Here is a 16,225-nt window from a genome sequence, read left to right on the forward strand (position 1 = left end):
AATAATAATAATAATAATAATAATAATAATAATAATAATAATAATAATAATAATAATAATAATATTAAAATTGTAAATCACTGAACCTCGTAGAGCTGCATGTCTTTCTTCAGTTTGAGTTTTCTCCACGCAGCCTGAATGACTCGAGCTGCTCTGGTTTCGTTCCTCAGGTCCAAAAGACGAGCACAAAGGAAGGACAGGTAGGACATCACAACCTGGAGGGAAGTCAAACGATTACTTTTAACTAAAATTATACAAGTTATTGATCACCAGCTTCTGAGGAGACGAAAAGTTTTTGATCGGTTTACTCAAATGGGTTCAAGACACTTTTAAAAAAAAAAAAAACGTTTTTTAAACGTCAGTAGAATCCTCACAAATCTGCGACTGCCGATTGGTTGAATGTTGGCGTGAAACAATAAAAAGAAATGTATTGTTTGGAACACTTTGCTCCACGGCTTTACAAAAACAGCTGTGTGGTCTCACCTTCTCACTGGGGATGGTGTTGGACATGTCTGCAGGGTTGATCATGGCTGGAACTCCCCCCAGAAAAGCCACAGCGCCGTTGACCAACCTGAAGTTGTTTTTCTCATTTTCCAGCAGCTCTTTAAAAGCCACAGACGGACAATCAGGGTCTGTGTGGAAAAGTAACAGATACTGTCAGTATGGGTCATTTAAAAAGTTTTTTGACTTTAAAAAATTTAAAAAGATGCTTTCCAAAAACAAGAATAAAGGAGGAATTTGATGTTTCCCCATTGACCACTTTAATGCATCACAAATTTGATATAAAACTGAATTTTAAAACTTATGTCCAGAACAAACAAAGCAGACATTATGTACCGTTCAAGTCGGTTGTTGCGGCGTTTAAGGAGCTGTCGGAGTCGTTGTCTGAGCAGTTCAACTCCACCCGGCCCCTCGGGGAGCACTCCACAGTCTGCGTGGTGCTGAGGCTGATGGATCCTTCCGGTAAGAGGCTGGGGTGGTAGTGGTGAATGAGGTAGCAGAGGACGCGACCGTCAGAGAAGGAAACAGTGAAGTTCTCCACCTGCACGCATGGACACGAACCATCACTTCCTGTTCACCTCACATGGGAACGTCTGAGCGCATGTTGGAGCTACAATATCAATATAGGCTCAAGATTTGTCAATTTTTCAGGTCTCTCTTGTAAATGAATCCCCGAGGCTCAATGGGATTAACCTGTCTAAATAAAGGTTGGATGAATTTGCTCTTTGTTAGATGGGCATCATGGAATATATTTATAAAGAACACCTTGCCAGGATCAACGGAAAAATTAATTACAGCAATCACAGACCACAACTCTGTTATAAGGATGAATGATATAATCGGCCGATATTCGCGATAAAGTTAAATATGGGACATCAGCCATTCCATCAAAATTATTCACCAATATAAAAAAGGCAGTTTTTTTATATACATTATATTTATATAGTGTTACGTCATTTTCAGCCCCCTTTTTGGCATCTGCATTTTGTAGCAGGCCAAACTGACAAAGACCATGCATGCCCTCATTTATCCATTCATACATCACTCTACTGTATCTCTACAAAGCTAAATGAACAACTCATTCTAAAGAGACTAAGTGCTTTTTAGATCACATTCATACAACGATGGACACACATCAGTGGCCATGAGGGGTTCAGAGGAAACGAGATTGACCTTAAGGTTGTAGAAGTTGCACACAGCGCGGACCCAGTCCATCAGCAGAGTGATCTTGACGCTCGTGTGTTCGTACGGCCTCCTGACCTCTGAAGGCAGATCGTGGTATTCCTCCCAGTCCTGCAGAGAGGCCAGCCTCCGTTTGGTCTTCAGGAATCTCTTCAGGAAGAAGACCTCCTCTCTGAGTTGATCCTCATTCAGAATCACTTCCACCTTCACAATCATTAGAAAACTTGTATAGAAACTTTTTTTTTCTTGCCGTTACAGCATCACGTAACTCAAAAGTAAAACTACGCACGTGAAACGCAAAGAGGATTTTCCACAGGAGGCTCAGAGTTTTCTCTCTGTGTCCATCCACAATATCCCTGGAGTCGATGATGGTGCCTAAAAACAAAGGCAAAGCATAAACACACGGTTCACTTCAAACATGGCTCAAACTTCTATAAAGTTCATATTTTGATGACGAGAAGCAGATAAGATCATATTTTTGTTTTTTGTGTGAAAAGCCTAAAGATGAAGTTACCACGTTCATCCTTGAGATCTATCCCTTTGTTTTTAAGCACTTGCAGCGCAACATCGACGTTGTGCACCTTCTGCAGGCGGCTGATGGCCGGCAGACGGAGCTTCGCAGACAAACTCCAGTCCTGAACGAGGAGCTCCATCACACGTCTGGAAGAAACGACCACAAAAACTGAAACAACACTACTCATTAGAATAAATAAATAAATAAACTAAATTTAGTTTTGTCAAATTCACTTTAATTGGTGCTTCTTTGTTCTTTTTCACTGTTGAGTTCATAAAAGAACCAGGTCATAGAATATTTTAGTAAAGATGAAAAATGTGCAGTTATTAAGGAACTTTAGTGCTTTAGATCAAAACCCAACTGTCAAACGGACCCTTTCAGAAACTAACCCCCACCCTGCAGTCGCCATTAATCAAAGAGTTATTTATGAACATTCAACAGGTTTAAAAAAAACAGACTTTCAAAGGCTCTGAAACTGCTCTGCAGAAGGATCCGACACTGAATCCTTTTGAGCTGCCGGACAGCAACACAACCGAGTGCGTCCTCAGAAAACAGGAAGTTCATGATCAGGGCGGCAAAGAAAAGGTGCAGCTTCTCTCACTCACACCAAACGAATGCCGCACTTCAGATCCACTGCCAAATTCTTCACGGCGAAGTTGAACTCGTCGAGGGGCGTCTGAACGTGGGAAACGGGCAACCCGAGGTAGGAGAGGTGTCGGGGAAGAATCCCCTCTCCGCTCAGGAAGTCCCTGGAGAAGGCCAGCAGCAGGTCTTTACTCGCCTGCAGAAGCAAGCGATTAGTACAACCTCATCTCATAAGATGCTTTCTCACTAGATTTGTTGTAATTTTCATTAAAAATATATATTTATATATATTATTAAAGTCAAGCAGAGTTAAGATGGCCTGCCTTGAACTCTGCATCCAGACAGAAGAGGCAAGGGTCATGTTCAATCAGGCGAGATTCTTTGGCTTTGTCCAAGAAACAGACCAGCAGGAGCAGCTTCTTCAGGGTGAAGCGAGACAGCGCCTCCTCATGGCCTGACAGGGAAAAGGCCCCATAAACATGCTGCAAATTTACTGAATGAACAAAATACACTTCGAAAACTTTGACTGATCCACCGATTTTGTTCCGGTCTTGGAAGCAAACACTAAAAAAGTGCTTTTCAATTACAACAATTACAGCACAAGAGTCCCAAATTACCGTCTTTGTAAAGGTGAGGCACGCGGAGGTGTCTGAACTCTGCAGCGATGTCTGGGTTCCAGAGCAGCCGCTGGAGGATGAACATCGCCAGACCCAAAACGTCACTGTTGCTCTCAAGCGAGATCAGCTCCCCGAAGATGGTCTGAAAACAAGCAACGCTGCGATCGTGAGGACATCTTCAAAAAAATATTTGGAAAGAAAGTATGTAAGGTAGGAGAAAATTATTTAAACACCTCGAGGCCGATCCTCAGCCACAGTGGATTATACGACAGGAGCCAGCTGAGGACTTTTTTGCGTTCACCTTAAAAAAAACATGACAAATCAAAAAACTATTTACCTTTCAGACTAGAACAAAAGTTGTCTGAACACACTACGCTAACAGAACTTTTACCTATGTCCTTCCAAAGGTGACGGTCTTTGCGAACAAGCAGCCGCCGGGCCTCCACCTCCAGCTCGAGCCTCTGGATGGCCTTGACCACAGGCTCAGACGTGAACAACTGGCAAGCAGCTCGGCGGAGGCGGTTCAGCTTGCGTTTGGCCGTGTAGGTGCTGAAAGACACCTCCTCTTTGGTCGGAGCTTTGGGGACACTGAACTTGTCGTTGCTCCCCATGGCAAGAGACACAGCGTTTACTGCAGATACACGAGGAACATCAAGTTTAATGAGACTCTCGTTTATCCCGAGTTGAAACAACGGCTCTGCGGTGTAGATTAGGTGTAGCACCTTTAGCGACTTCAGTGTTGACCTTAAAGTCGTCTGGAGTGAGGACGTAGTTGACCCACCACGTGAATCCTCTCTCCTGCTTCTCAATCCACCTTTCGTCATAGAACATGTTCTTGGCAGCAAACGGCATAGGGTGTCTTGGTAAAGCTAACAAAAAGAAGAAATATAAAAAGTAATACACCAGAAAACAATCGATACGGTAAGTCCCGGGCTCTGCAGCAGTGTTAATCTTGACATACCCGTTTGTGTAGGTTTGATGAAGGTCAGTTTTGCCTGAGCTACAGCAACTATTTTAGACGTCTTCACAGAACCAGCTGCCCTGACAGATCCTGTAAATAAAACAGGAAATATCACAACTTAATCTTAATGACATCACATCGGTACAGCAAAATAAAAATAACAATTTTTACCGTCTTTTACGGCATATAAGTCGCAGCTTGTTGCATAAATTTGCAAGTCCTGCAACTTATACACCAAAGCAACTTAAACAATTTTTTTTCCCCATATTCATAACAAAATTTTTGACCGACGCTTGAAATGTTAATTTATTCTGACATGAACCAAAGTAAACATTACCATTCAACAAGTTTCTATGCACGCTTTGAAGACCCAAACAAACCACCCAGAACCGGATTCCCCTCACCACCGGATGAAGAGCATCTCAACGTGACCTCAGCAGAAGTAAGGAGTACTTTCAGGAGGATTAATCCGCACAAGGCAACCGGCCCAGACAACATCCCCGGAAAAGTGTTGAAATAATGTGCTGATCAGCTCCGTGAGGTGCTGGCAGACATCTTTAACACCTCACTTACCCTGGAGACAGTTCCCACCTGCCTGAAGACTGCCACCATCATCCCAGTCCCAAAAAGCTCTACAGTGACTGGTCTGAATGACTATCGGCCAGTGGCCCTCACCCCAGTAGTTGCTAAATGCTTCGAAAAACTGGTCATGACTCACATCAAAACAACCATCAACATCAACGAGGACCCTCATCAGTATGCATACCATGAGAACCGATCAACAGAGGATGCAATCTCCTCTGTGGTCCACACTGCGCTCAACCACCTGGAGCAGAAAAACTCTTACGTCCGTATGCTCTTTGTGGACTTCACATCCGCCTTCAACACCATGATCCCCCAAATCCTGATGGACAAACTATCCACACTAGGACTAAGCCCCTCCATTTGCAACTGGGTACTAGACTTATTAACAAACAGACCACAGTCAGTGAGGATCCACAACTTCTCCTACTCCACCATAACCTTCAGCACTGGCTCTCCTCAGGGATGTGTTGTTGAGCCCTCTCTTGTTTACTCTGCTCACGTATGATTGTGCAGCTACCCATCCAGGCTGTCACATTGTAAAGTTTGCAGATGATACAGCGGTGGTGGGATGCATCACAAACAATGATGAGTCCAGCTACAGGCAAGAGGTGGAACACCTGGAGAGCTGGTGCAAAGAGAATAACCTTCACATCAATGTGAAGAAGACAAAGGAGATGATTGTGGACTTCAGAAGGAACAAACACACCTACACCCCCCTGAACATAAGAGGATCTGCGGTGGAAGTGGTCTCCAGCTAAAAGTACTTGGGTGTACACATGAATGACAACCTCAGCTGGAGCAACAACACCACCAGCCTGATCAAGAAAGCTCATCAGAGACTCTACTTCCTCAGACGGTTGAGACGAGCTGGTCTGGGAAGTTCAGTCCTCACCTCCTTCTACAGGTGTGCAGTGGAGAGCATCCTGTGCTCCAGCATCAATGTGTGGCATGGAGGCTGCACAGCTGCAGAAAGAAAAGCTTTGCAGAGAGTGGTGAAGGCTGCACAGAATACTGTTGGAGTCAGCCTCCCCACCATCACAGACATCTACACCTCCAGATGCAGGAAGAAGGCCACCTGCATCATGAAGGACCCCACTCACCCAGCACACACACTTTTTGGCCCGTTCCCCGCAGGAAGGAGGTTGAGGAGCATCAAGTCTAGAACCACTATACTGAGGAACAGCTTCTACCCTGAGGCTGTTAGACTCATGAATCTCTAACCAGAATAATCACTGTGAAAAATCACATCATGTTGCTGCTGATCTGTTTCATGTTGATGTGTTCATGCGTGCTCATCTGCTCACACAGACTCATGCTCATGTTCGTGCTGCTGTTCGACGTAATGTTTTTATGCTATTTGTGCTTAGTGAATTTTTAGTTTATGTTTTTCTTAGTTCATATCTTAGATGTTATCGTTTTCTTTTATATTTTATTGTTGGATGTAAATGGGACCCTGTGTACATAATTTCGTCCCACCACATGTACAACATGTGGCGTGAACGACAATAAAGAATCTCTGACTCTGACTTATTTGCAGCTGCTAGAGGCGCTAGAAAGCTACACAGCAGTGAACCATCCATCCATCCATCCATCCATCGAGGCTCCGACTGCAAGCTCTACAGCGTTCCTCCGCTGCCGGAGCGGGAAGGAAGGGGGCAGCGAGGAGTGTGATCCGTGGCCTTGGAAAGCAGCGAGGTGCGGGGGGGAACGCTATAGAGCTGCGAGCCACCTTCGTCCTCGTTCCAGAAAAGGAGCGGAGAGGAAAACCTGGAGAAACGTGTCTGTTTGCTCAGGGTCAAAACAGCTTCATTTCTGTGCCGCCCAGGCGAAATGAAGCCGTTTTGACCATTAAAGTGCATTTATTAAGGAAAAGTTCAACTGAGACACACTTTTGCTATAACGTCTAGCAAAATAATTGTTTTTAAGTGTTAATCTTGTTAAATTTTGAAGAACTGCAACAGCCAGTCCTCCCGTGTGCACTCGTTTCACTCAGCTGGTGCAGGCGGAGGTGACAGATAAGACTTGTACTCCGGAACGACATACACCGGAAAAAACGGTAATGAGAAATGTTTACCTTGTGAGATGACTCTGGAGCTCGGTTTAGCCTGAACAGCAGGCACAGACTTCTTCACAGACAGTGTATTCGCTGAGTGAGCTGTGCCTGGAAAGTAATTAAATTCAGAGGGTGTTTTAATACCCAGAAATGCAATAATAAAAAATGTTTATATAAATATAATAACGGCATTCAGTAGAATGTGTTGGAGGTTCATTTATGGAATTTCTCTTGACATTTTCTTTACAATTTGATTCACAACTTGCACTTTTTTTATTATTATTATTTTTGTAGTTAGTCATTAATATTTTGTTCTGTTTTGATTACATCTTTTTTTTTTTTTAAATTCAGACTTTTTTTGTTTCTGTTTGCAGCAACAACCAAGAAATTTCCCAGGCTGGGATTAATACGGTGCATCCGTTCATCTTAATGTTCACTAGTTCCATGAAGAAAGTGAATTTACTCACTTGTTAGCCTCTTTCTCTGTGACACACTCCTCCTCTTCTGGACTGATCCTGGGGTCTTGGGTTTTCCCGCCACAGATCTGCTCCTTTTGACCTGCTCAGGCTTCCCGGAGGCCTCAGCCTTCCCATCAGTTTTCAGATACTCCTCACTCTTCCTCTTCTTGCTTTTCACAGCCAGTTGGACAGGAAATAGGTCTTCCTGAGCAAGAGGGGGTTCAGAAACAGCCGGGGCGTCCTCAGACTTTGGGGACAATGAGGTCGCAGGTGGTGGAGAGGCGATTGTGAAGGTGGCTGGCGCAAGGACGGAGAGAGATGGAGAGGAAGCAGAGAAAGAGAAGCGAGATGGAGCCATGTGTGGAGGTGAGGCGACAGGGAAGGAGATGGGTTCAGCAGAGGGACCAAGTCTTGGTTTGGGACTGGAGGACAGAAACTCTGAGACTTTAAGTCCATCTTCGCTCTGTGGGGTCCCTGTGTCAGTATCGATAACAGGAAGTTTTGGAGTATCTGGACCAGAGTCGCTCTGACTGCTACCATCAGAAAGCTCAAGTGTTTTCTCTAAGAGCCGACGACGTGACTTTATCTTTCTTCTGCCTGGACTCTTCGTTTCCACTGGTACTGTGCTTTTAGTCACGGTCGCAGACATAAAAGCTTTTTTCACCTTGTCTGCAACTTTATTTCCTTTATCAATCTTTTTATTGACAAAAAACGTGAGTCTAGGCTGATTGGACTCAGACATCTCGGAGCTATCAGCAATTGTTTTTAAAGCATTTTTGTCTGAACCACAGCAAAGTCTGTCGCCGTTGGACTCTAGAGAATCCGAAAACACACAGTTTGAATTTGTCTCTCTGGGACTGGCGGTACAAAGAATCAGATCAGAGCCAATGACATCAAGAGCATCGTTCAAAGAAGGAACTGAATTATCAGCAGACTTAACAGAAGCAGGAAGTGCACTGTCTGACTGAATACGAGGCATCAACTTCTTGAACCTCTCTGGTGTCCCGATAGGAGACAAAGTCTTGTTAAACATTTTTGCAAGCTCTTTGTTTTCAGGTTGTTCAGACGGAGTGTACGGACTAGCATGCATGTTGCCAGAATCCACAAACTTGCAAGCTGGGACAAGCAAAACAACAGAGTTCTTCTGAACATCATGAACTCTCTCCAGATCAGGCAAGGAATGATGTCTCTGCTTGGGATCAGTCGTCTGCTCCACCAGGCCGGAGTGGTCAGCTGAGCCTCGCTTTACTGGGGACTTCTCACTGGTGGATTTTCTTTCATTGTGCAAAGCCAGCGGGCTGCGAGGCTTCGCTCTCGTGTACTGTGGGTTCCGAGACACTTGGAAGGTTTTATTGGCCGTCATTTTCAGAGGTGGTGCCGTTTTCCTCGTCATCTGTGGCGCCTTCTCTCCTCTTTTGTTTTTGATTGCATCCCATAAGCTCTTCTGAAAAACAGAGAATTATAATCGAACTGTAAATGCAAAGCAACTGTGACATGCAGTGTCTGAACTTTTCAAGTGAAACCTCAGTATAATCTGATCAATTCTGAATACTGTAGTTGTAAATTTAAGAGTGTATTAATGAAGTTATTGATAATATATTTCCTGATTAGGAAAACAAACTAGGGAAATAAAAGGCCTCCCTCCCATATTAGAGTTGTCTTCACCGTCATTGCACAGCCTGAGCAATGAAATTAAAGATGCCTCAACTAGGGGCCTCGATTTCCTTAATTTTGGGAGATCGGACGATACATGAGAAACCGATTTTATGTTTTTTTTGTAGTTTTAATAACAATTGTCTAAACTTCATTTATATTTCAGAGCACTACCTCATGGTCAGTTAAAACAAGTTTGGATTGTTTCTAGGATATTTATTGTTCAAGGGTGTTTTTGAATAAAAAGATCGGAAAATTGAAGGTGCATTGTGACCATATAACACCTGACAGTGTCGCTTATAAAAATAAATAAATAAATTAGTATCAGCCAAAATCGGAATCGGCAGGTCAGGCTTTTTAAAAGATCAGTGATCGGACAGAAAACTGCGATCGGTGCACCCCTAGCCTCAACCGACAGTGCCTTCATTAAAAAAAAAAAAAAAAAAGACAACATACATTCATACACAACGATTCAGTGCAGACGTTTAAGACCTACTGGTACATAAATAAGAAACATCAGTTCAGAAAACACAGACATTGGTCAGAAGAATACAGGTGAGATAGTGGAAGCAATTTGAATAGATCACACTTCCTGTAAGTGATCAAACATATTGCACAAGAGGAAAATCATGCAATTGAAAAATGAAAATTGTTTAATGGGTATTTAGAGTCTGGGAAGAAGCTGTTTTTAAGTCTGTTTGTGCGTCTCTTAATGCTCCTGTAACTTTTGCCAGAGGGCAGTGGACCGAGTAGGTGGTGACCAGAATAGAGGTGGTCTTGGAAGATCCTCTTTGCCCTGAAGAGACATGGGGAGCTGGCATTATCATCGAGGGAGGGGAGAGGACAGCCAGTTATTCTCTCAGCAGTTCTGACTCCCGATCACCCTCTGCAGCATCTTCTTGTCAGCGGTGGTTGAGCCACCATACCACACTGTAATGGCCTTCGTCAATATAATAATCGTCTATGGTGGAGTGATAGAAGGTTACCAGCAGCTTTAGTCTCCAAGTTGTTCCGTCTAACTACACAGGAATTGGAGTCGCTGCTGGGCCTTCTTAACCACCGCTGTGGTGTTGACTGACCAGGAAAGGTCCTCTGAGATGCAAGTCCCCAAGAGTTTGAAGTGGGGGACTCTCTCCACGCGGTCGCCATTTATGTAGAGGACAGGAGCAGCCTTGCTCGTCCTGTGATCCATGACCACCTCCTTGGTTTTCGTGGTGTTGAGTGACAGGTTGTTCCTGGCACACCTGACTCGTCTTCACTAGTTATAAATCCCACCAGGTTGGTGTCATCTGCAGATTTGATGATGGTGTTAGTGCAGTCATGAGTATCGATGGTGAAAAGGAGTGGGCTTAGCACACAGCCCTGGGGGGAGCCAGTGCTGACCATCAAGGTGGATGAGCTGTGTGCACCAATCTTTACAGACTGAGGATGGTTTGTAAGGAAGTCCTTGAGCCAGGCACAAGTGCAGCCAGCTTGTTCACCAGGATGTCAGGAAGAATAGTGTTAAAAGCTGAACTAAAGTCAAAAAGCATCCTGATGGAGGATATTACACAAAGACCAAGAACATTTCACAAATGCATGGACAGATGCACACTTCATAATATTCTGTTACTTCGATTCTGTTTTGTAACAATTTTTGTCTCCTTTTTTCTGCACAAAAATAAAAACCTCACACATACATCAACATGTGTGACTTTAATGAGTATAGCATGCTTTACTTTTCATTGTAGTGTATCATACAGCATAATCAAAATAGTTTTAATTCATGGAAAAACTGCAAATTTAGTTTTCACACCACTGCAGTTAGTACCTTTGAAGCCCCATTTTCTAGCTATGAAACTGTTTCCCCAAGAGTCTGCAGTAACTTTTTAAAGCAAGAAAATATAATCAATCTTTACCAGCAGCTCAAAAGTACATGCTGGTGGAAAGCCAGCCTGTGTGTGAAGGTACCTTTTTCTTTTTTGGTGCTTCTGCTCTGCCAAGCAGCACAGCCTGGTGCTTGAGGATCCCAGCATTGAAGATGAGGAGCTCTCTGATCCCACCTTCCTCTGTTGGAGTCCAGGTTATGGTCAAAGTCAAAAAGCTCTCAGGCTGTAAACACAAACATGAAAACAGCAACGAGGAATGAGCAAATGCATTTAAAAAAATACCTGTTTTAAAGCAAATGTGAACTCAACAATAGATTAGGCACGTTAATAAAACACGTGTTGAACATACCTGAATCACGAACGTGTTGTGGTCCACAGAAAAGCCTTTACTCGAAGGGATCTTATCGATAACAACCTTCACTTCCACATCGTCTACAGGGTTCTCTATTCGCAAAAAAGCAGATTTCGAGGTGCCCAACTTGACTGTGCCAAAACTCACAAATGTAGGCTTCGAAAACTGGATCAAGCTCAGAACTGGAACTTCATTCTCCTTGTTAGCATCGTCACTCCTCAACGGACTGAAGTCCAAAAATCCTCGTTGGGCTGAAATTATCCCTTCAGCCATTTTGAATTAAAATAAAACGTTTCTTCAAACACACGCTTTAAAACATCACAGCATTGCTACGAGAATAGAAGAATCGTTTCAACGTGAAACTAGCAAGCTAGCAAACGTTACTTCTACAAGCTGGCAGACTGTTTGAAATTAAGTCGCAAACAACCGACCAATCAGAAGTGAGTATTTATTACGTCACGTCCAATGAGAAAACAGAATTCATTCCTTCGTCAAAAATACACAACTATGAACCAATCAGCGTCCGAGCACGTTTTAAACGGACAAAATCAACCACGCCTTCATTCAGACCTCAATTTGCAAAAACAAAATAGTGTGTTTTTCGCTTACGTTTTCTGAGGTGAATGCAGTGGAATTAGAGGCTTTATCTTCTTTACCAGAATGAAGTTCACAGTTTTGTGGAAAATGCGTCACAATCTTTTGAGTTTGGCGATCTTGTTCCGTTTAAGCCGCTACCCAGTCATTCAAAGAAGTAGCTCAAAAATGTGGATGTACTCATGTTGTAGCGAACATTCTAAACAATTTTCTAATTGTCTTATTGCTCAGAGAAGTGGATCTTTGTTAAAAAATGTTTGTGTTTTCAGTTGCGAGTCATCCAGAGGGATAGCTTGCCGTGATCGTATAGTGGTTAGTACTCTGCGTTGTGGCCGCAGCAACCCCGGTTCGAATCCGGGTCACGGCATTATTTTATCACTTTTTTCTTTTACATTACTGTACATAAATATTTTAGTGTAATTGAAATTCATAACGCTGATACTTATATAGCATATGAAAGCCCAACAAAGCTGCATAATTTTGCACATATTTCTTAACTCAAGCAGCATGTACAAATATATTTTAGGAAAGTATCCAAGTGCCCTGCTGAATAATGCATATAAATGAGTGAATACTATTAACATACAAATGAACAGCAGAACACAACCTTGCTTTGGAGTATACTGAACTATTTTAATGTTTACATTGATGAAGCAGGGGCATATTGTTATTATTCCTCCTAAAAAAAAAAAAAAGGTAAATACAGTTGTCAGTTATGGCCTACAATGTAACATTCTTCTGTCTGCCAATCCCTTCGGGGTAAAATGAAGAGGAGATAAATTGAAGAGTAAAAAGTACACACAGCAAATATGTGAAAATAAACATGTGGTTAAACTGGAACAGCAACCTTTTTGATTGAGACCTGGCTGTTAGCTCTGCAACTTTTCAAAACATCCATGTGCACAAATGACACTTTAAACCAGACACTTTTTTGTTTTGTTTGTCTGTTTGTTTAAAAAGCCATAATATAGTCATTTATGACTTATTTAGTATTTAGGACAATAATAAAAATAAACTAACCTAATTTTGAAAATGAACAAAGGACGCCATCCCATTATCCCATGATATTTTGCTATATTGATGATATTCAGAGAGCGATAGATGGACAGGTGCAACAAAAAGCATCCATTCCAAAAAGTGCCTCCTAATAAATTTAGTAAATTGCTTCATTATTTATCTTTCATCATAATGTTTTGTTCTGTAGGGTTTTCTGCTATTTTGACAATTTTAAATGGATGCATCTGGATGGCTGCACACATAAGACCCAAATATAAGTACTTTTCCCATATACTGTAGTGCTATAGGGCAGGGGTGTCAAACCCATTTACAAATGGTGGCCAAAATTAAAACCATTAAGGGCTGGTTTCAGAATCTACATTAAGTCAAGTTAGATTCTCAACATCTTTTCTTGGTTGCAGGTCCTCAACAAGAGTTTGATTGGTCTCATTTGACATTTTCTGTTGCATTTTTGACATTATAATCAAAGATTACTGAAAAAAAAAGTGATACAAGTATTTTATATTTAAAATAACATCTTGGGGGCCAAAAAGGATGTTAAGGAGGGCCACATTTGACCGCCAGGCCATGAGATTGACACATGTTGTGGGCTATTCATTATTATTCACAGAACTGTATCTCCCTCAGTGAAGGAATGTAGAAGTGAGCTCAACTTCATTTTCTTTTCTTTTTTATTTTGTTTAAAATTTTTAAAACAATTAAACAATTAAATATGCATTTCAGTTACATGAAAATATATCACCGAAGTCTTTTACACAAGTTTTGTCTGCGTGTCTTTTTATTTTCTTTCTTCCGGAGGAGGAGCAAGATGGCGGGTTGAGTGGCAGTGTTTTTTTGGAGCTCGCATAGCAAGACCAAAATTTTACCTATCACTTAATCTAATTCTCCATCAAAGAGATTGAAATGGCTTCCCAGAACACTAATAAATCTACCAAGCTTAAAGCTGACTCAAAAAAGAAAGAAGCAGCTTCAAATAAAGACCACGGCTACGCTATGGAAATCTCCGCTCAAAATAAAAGGGAAAGAGACGTCTCTGCACCCTCAACTCCCAACAAGTCACCAGGGGAGAAACGACTCAGGTCAGTTGAAGAGGAAGGAGAGGATGAAGTCTCTCTCAGAGATATAATGAAAAGTATTATGTCGCTTGGAGAGAAAGTAGACAATATTGAACAACAGGTGACTCGCAGCAGTGGTATGCTAGCTAGCCTAGCCAAAGCAGTGGAGTTTAATGCTAACGAAGTCAAAGAATGTAAAGCAAAGGTGAAAGACCTGGAAAAGCAAAATGTTCAACTACGAGAGGAGAATGCTGACCTTAAAACGAGGCTCAGAGAACAGGAGAGATACAGAATGAGATGGAGCCTTCGTATAAAAGGCTTGAAGGAGGAGAAAGATGAAGATATCAGGGCTGTAGTTGTACAGACTCTGAAGCACATCGCTCCTGAATCTGAGTCGAGGATGGAGGAGGCAGTGGATGTTGTACACAGACTGGGAAGGAAGATGGAAAGCAAACACAGAAACGTCATTGTTCTTTTCACTCGAAGAATAATGAAGGAAGAAATCTGGAGGAAGACCAAAAAATCCACCTACTGCAAAGAACAGGGCATCAAATTCGCTGAAATGTTACCCAAAGAGGACTGGGAGGAGAGGAATCGTCTGTGGCCGTTCATCGATGAAGCCAGAAAAGCTGGGAAGGTGGCATACTTTCGTGGCCCTTTTGGATATATTGATGGACGCCAAATTGGAACGGAAGGTACGCATACCAGATAAGATGGAGAAACAGGACATTAAAGAGACTTGCAAATGCAGCTCTTCAGTTCAACCTCGCTTACTGAGCATCATTTCTTGTTAATTGTTTTCAAAGTTCTTGGGGTTAGACCCTTTCTTTTTTCTTCTTATTTTAGTAGTTGTTGTTTTTATGTTAAATGAGGAGATTTCTTTTGGTTCACTCAATGTTAGAGGTTTAAAAGACAATATTAAAAGGAAAGCATTATTTTTGTTCTCGAAAGGACAGAAATCGAACTGTTTTTTATTTCAAGAGACTCATTCATCGAACACAGATGAAACCTTTTGGGCTAGTCAGTGGGGTGACAAGATTTTATTCAGCCACGGCACAAACCGAACTGGTGGGGTTGCAATTTGTTTTAACAATTTCCCTGGGAAAATATTGACACACAAAGGAGACACACAGGGTCACTGGTTAACAGTGGTGACCAAAATGGATCACTTGGTCCTCATAATAGTTAATGTTTATGGTTTTAATAATGACAGTTTAAACAGAGCTCTTCTGGAGGAGTTATCTCAGGTTATACTGGAATTTAAAACACGATATCTCACTGACCATGTCATTTTGGGGGGAGACTGGAATATGACTCCAAATGAATGGCTGGATAGGTGGCCTCAAAGAACAGGCAGACAACAATACAACAATTTGATAAATAGTTTTATGACAGATAACAACCTAGCTGATGTGTGGAGAACACTGAATCCAGGACTTGCTGAATATTCGTGGATAAAACCTAACGGGCAATGCAGATCTAGACTGGACTATTGGTTAATAACTGATGACCTTTTATCATGCAGCACAACATCTGAGATCTCTAAAGCTCCGCTGTCTGATCATTGCTTCATAAGCTTAATATTAGGTCCTAGTACAAAAACAAAGAGAAATAAAGGCTATTGGAAATTTAACAACAGTTTATTAGACAATGAGGAATATTGCACTAGGATTAAAAAAACTTTCAAGGATGTGGAAGCTGATCAGTCAATCACAAATGACATAAATAAATGGGAATTTTTGAAATATAAAATAAGATTGGATACTATATCTTTTTGCAAAGAGCTCAGAAAGAAAGGAAAACAGTACGAATTTGATTTGTTCAAAGAAATTAATCAAACTTGTAGCTCTTCCGTTCCAAATAGTCCAGCATTAATGGAATTACAAGCTAAATTAGATGTTTTATATTTACAAAAGGCTCAAGGTGCTTATGTCAGGTCGAGAGCAAGATGGATAGAAGATGGAGAAAAGAATACCGCGTACTTTAGCCGCTTGGAAAAAAGTAGACAACAAAGGAACTCTATAACAACTTTATTGATCAATGATGAGGAATGCAATGACAGTAAGATTATAGAAAGAGAAATCTTTAATTTTTTTTCTAATCTATACTCCACTCATTTCTCATTAGAAGACTCTAATTGTTTCTTTGAGAAAATACAAAATAAGATTCCACAAATTGAAGAATCATTTAAAAATCTGTGTGAGGCAGAATTTAGCCCAGAGGAGTTAGA

General features: G+C 41.7%; 1 protein-coding gene and 1 non-coding gene across 2 annotated transcripts in view; one reads left to right on the forward strand and one right to left on the reverse strand.

Annotated features, from left to right (window-relative positions):
• aspm (assembly factor for spindle microtubules) overlaps positions 1–11,602 on the reverse strand; it is a 27,734-nt gene extending 16,132 nt beyond the window's left edge. Inside the window, 17 exon segments of the mRNA XM_037697933.1 lie at positions 87–215; positions 484–632; positions 838–1,042; positions 1,675–1,887; positions 1,973–2,058; positions 2,198–2,343; positions 2,803–2,978; positions 3,106–3,236; positions 3,400–3,541; positions 3,633–3,700; positions 3,791–4,030; positions 4,122–4,268; positions 4,361–4,450; positions 7,020–7,106; positions 7,466–8,900; positions 11,060–11,200; positions 11,327–11,602. Of these exon segments, the coding sequence (XP_037553861.1) occupies positions 87–215; positions 484–632; positions 838–1,042; positions 1,675–1,887; positions 1,973–2,058; positions 2,198–2,343; positions 2,803–2,978; positions 3,106–3,236; positions 3,400–3,541; positions 3,633–3,700; positions 3,791–4,030; positions 4,122–4,268; positions 4,361–4,450; positions 7,020–7,106; positions 7,466–8,900; positions 11,060–11,200; positions 11,327–11,602 (3,861 nt within the window).
• Positions 11,603–12,218: 616 nt separating this feature from the next.
• On the forward strand, positions 12,219–12,290 carry trnah-gug. The gene has a single exon. It is a non-coding gene; the product is annotated as a tRNA-His (tRNA).
• Positions 12,291–16,225: the final 3,935 nt, after the last annotated feature.

The sequence above is a fragment of the Nematolebias whitei genome, chromosome 3, assembly GCF_014905685.2.
Source record: "Nematolebias whitei isolate Nwh7 chromosome 3, NemWhi1, whole genome shotgun sequence".
NCBI classification, from domain to species: Eukaryota; Metazoa; Chordata; class Actinopteri; order Cyprinodontiformes; family Rivulidae; genus Nematolebias; species Nematolebias whitei.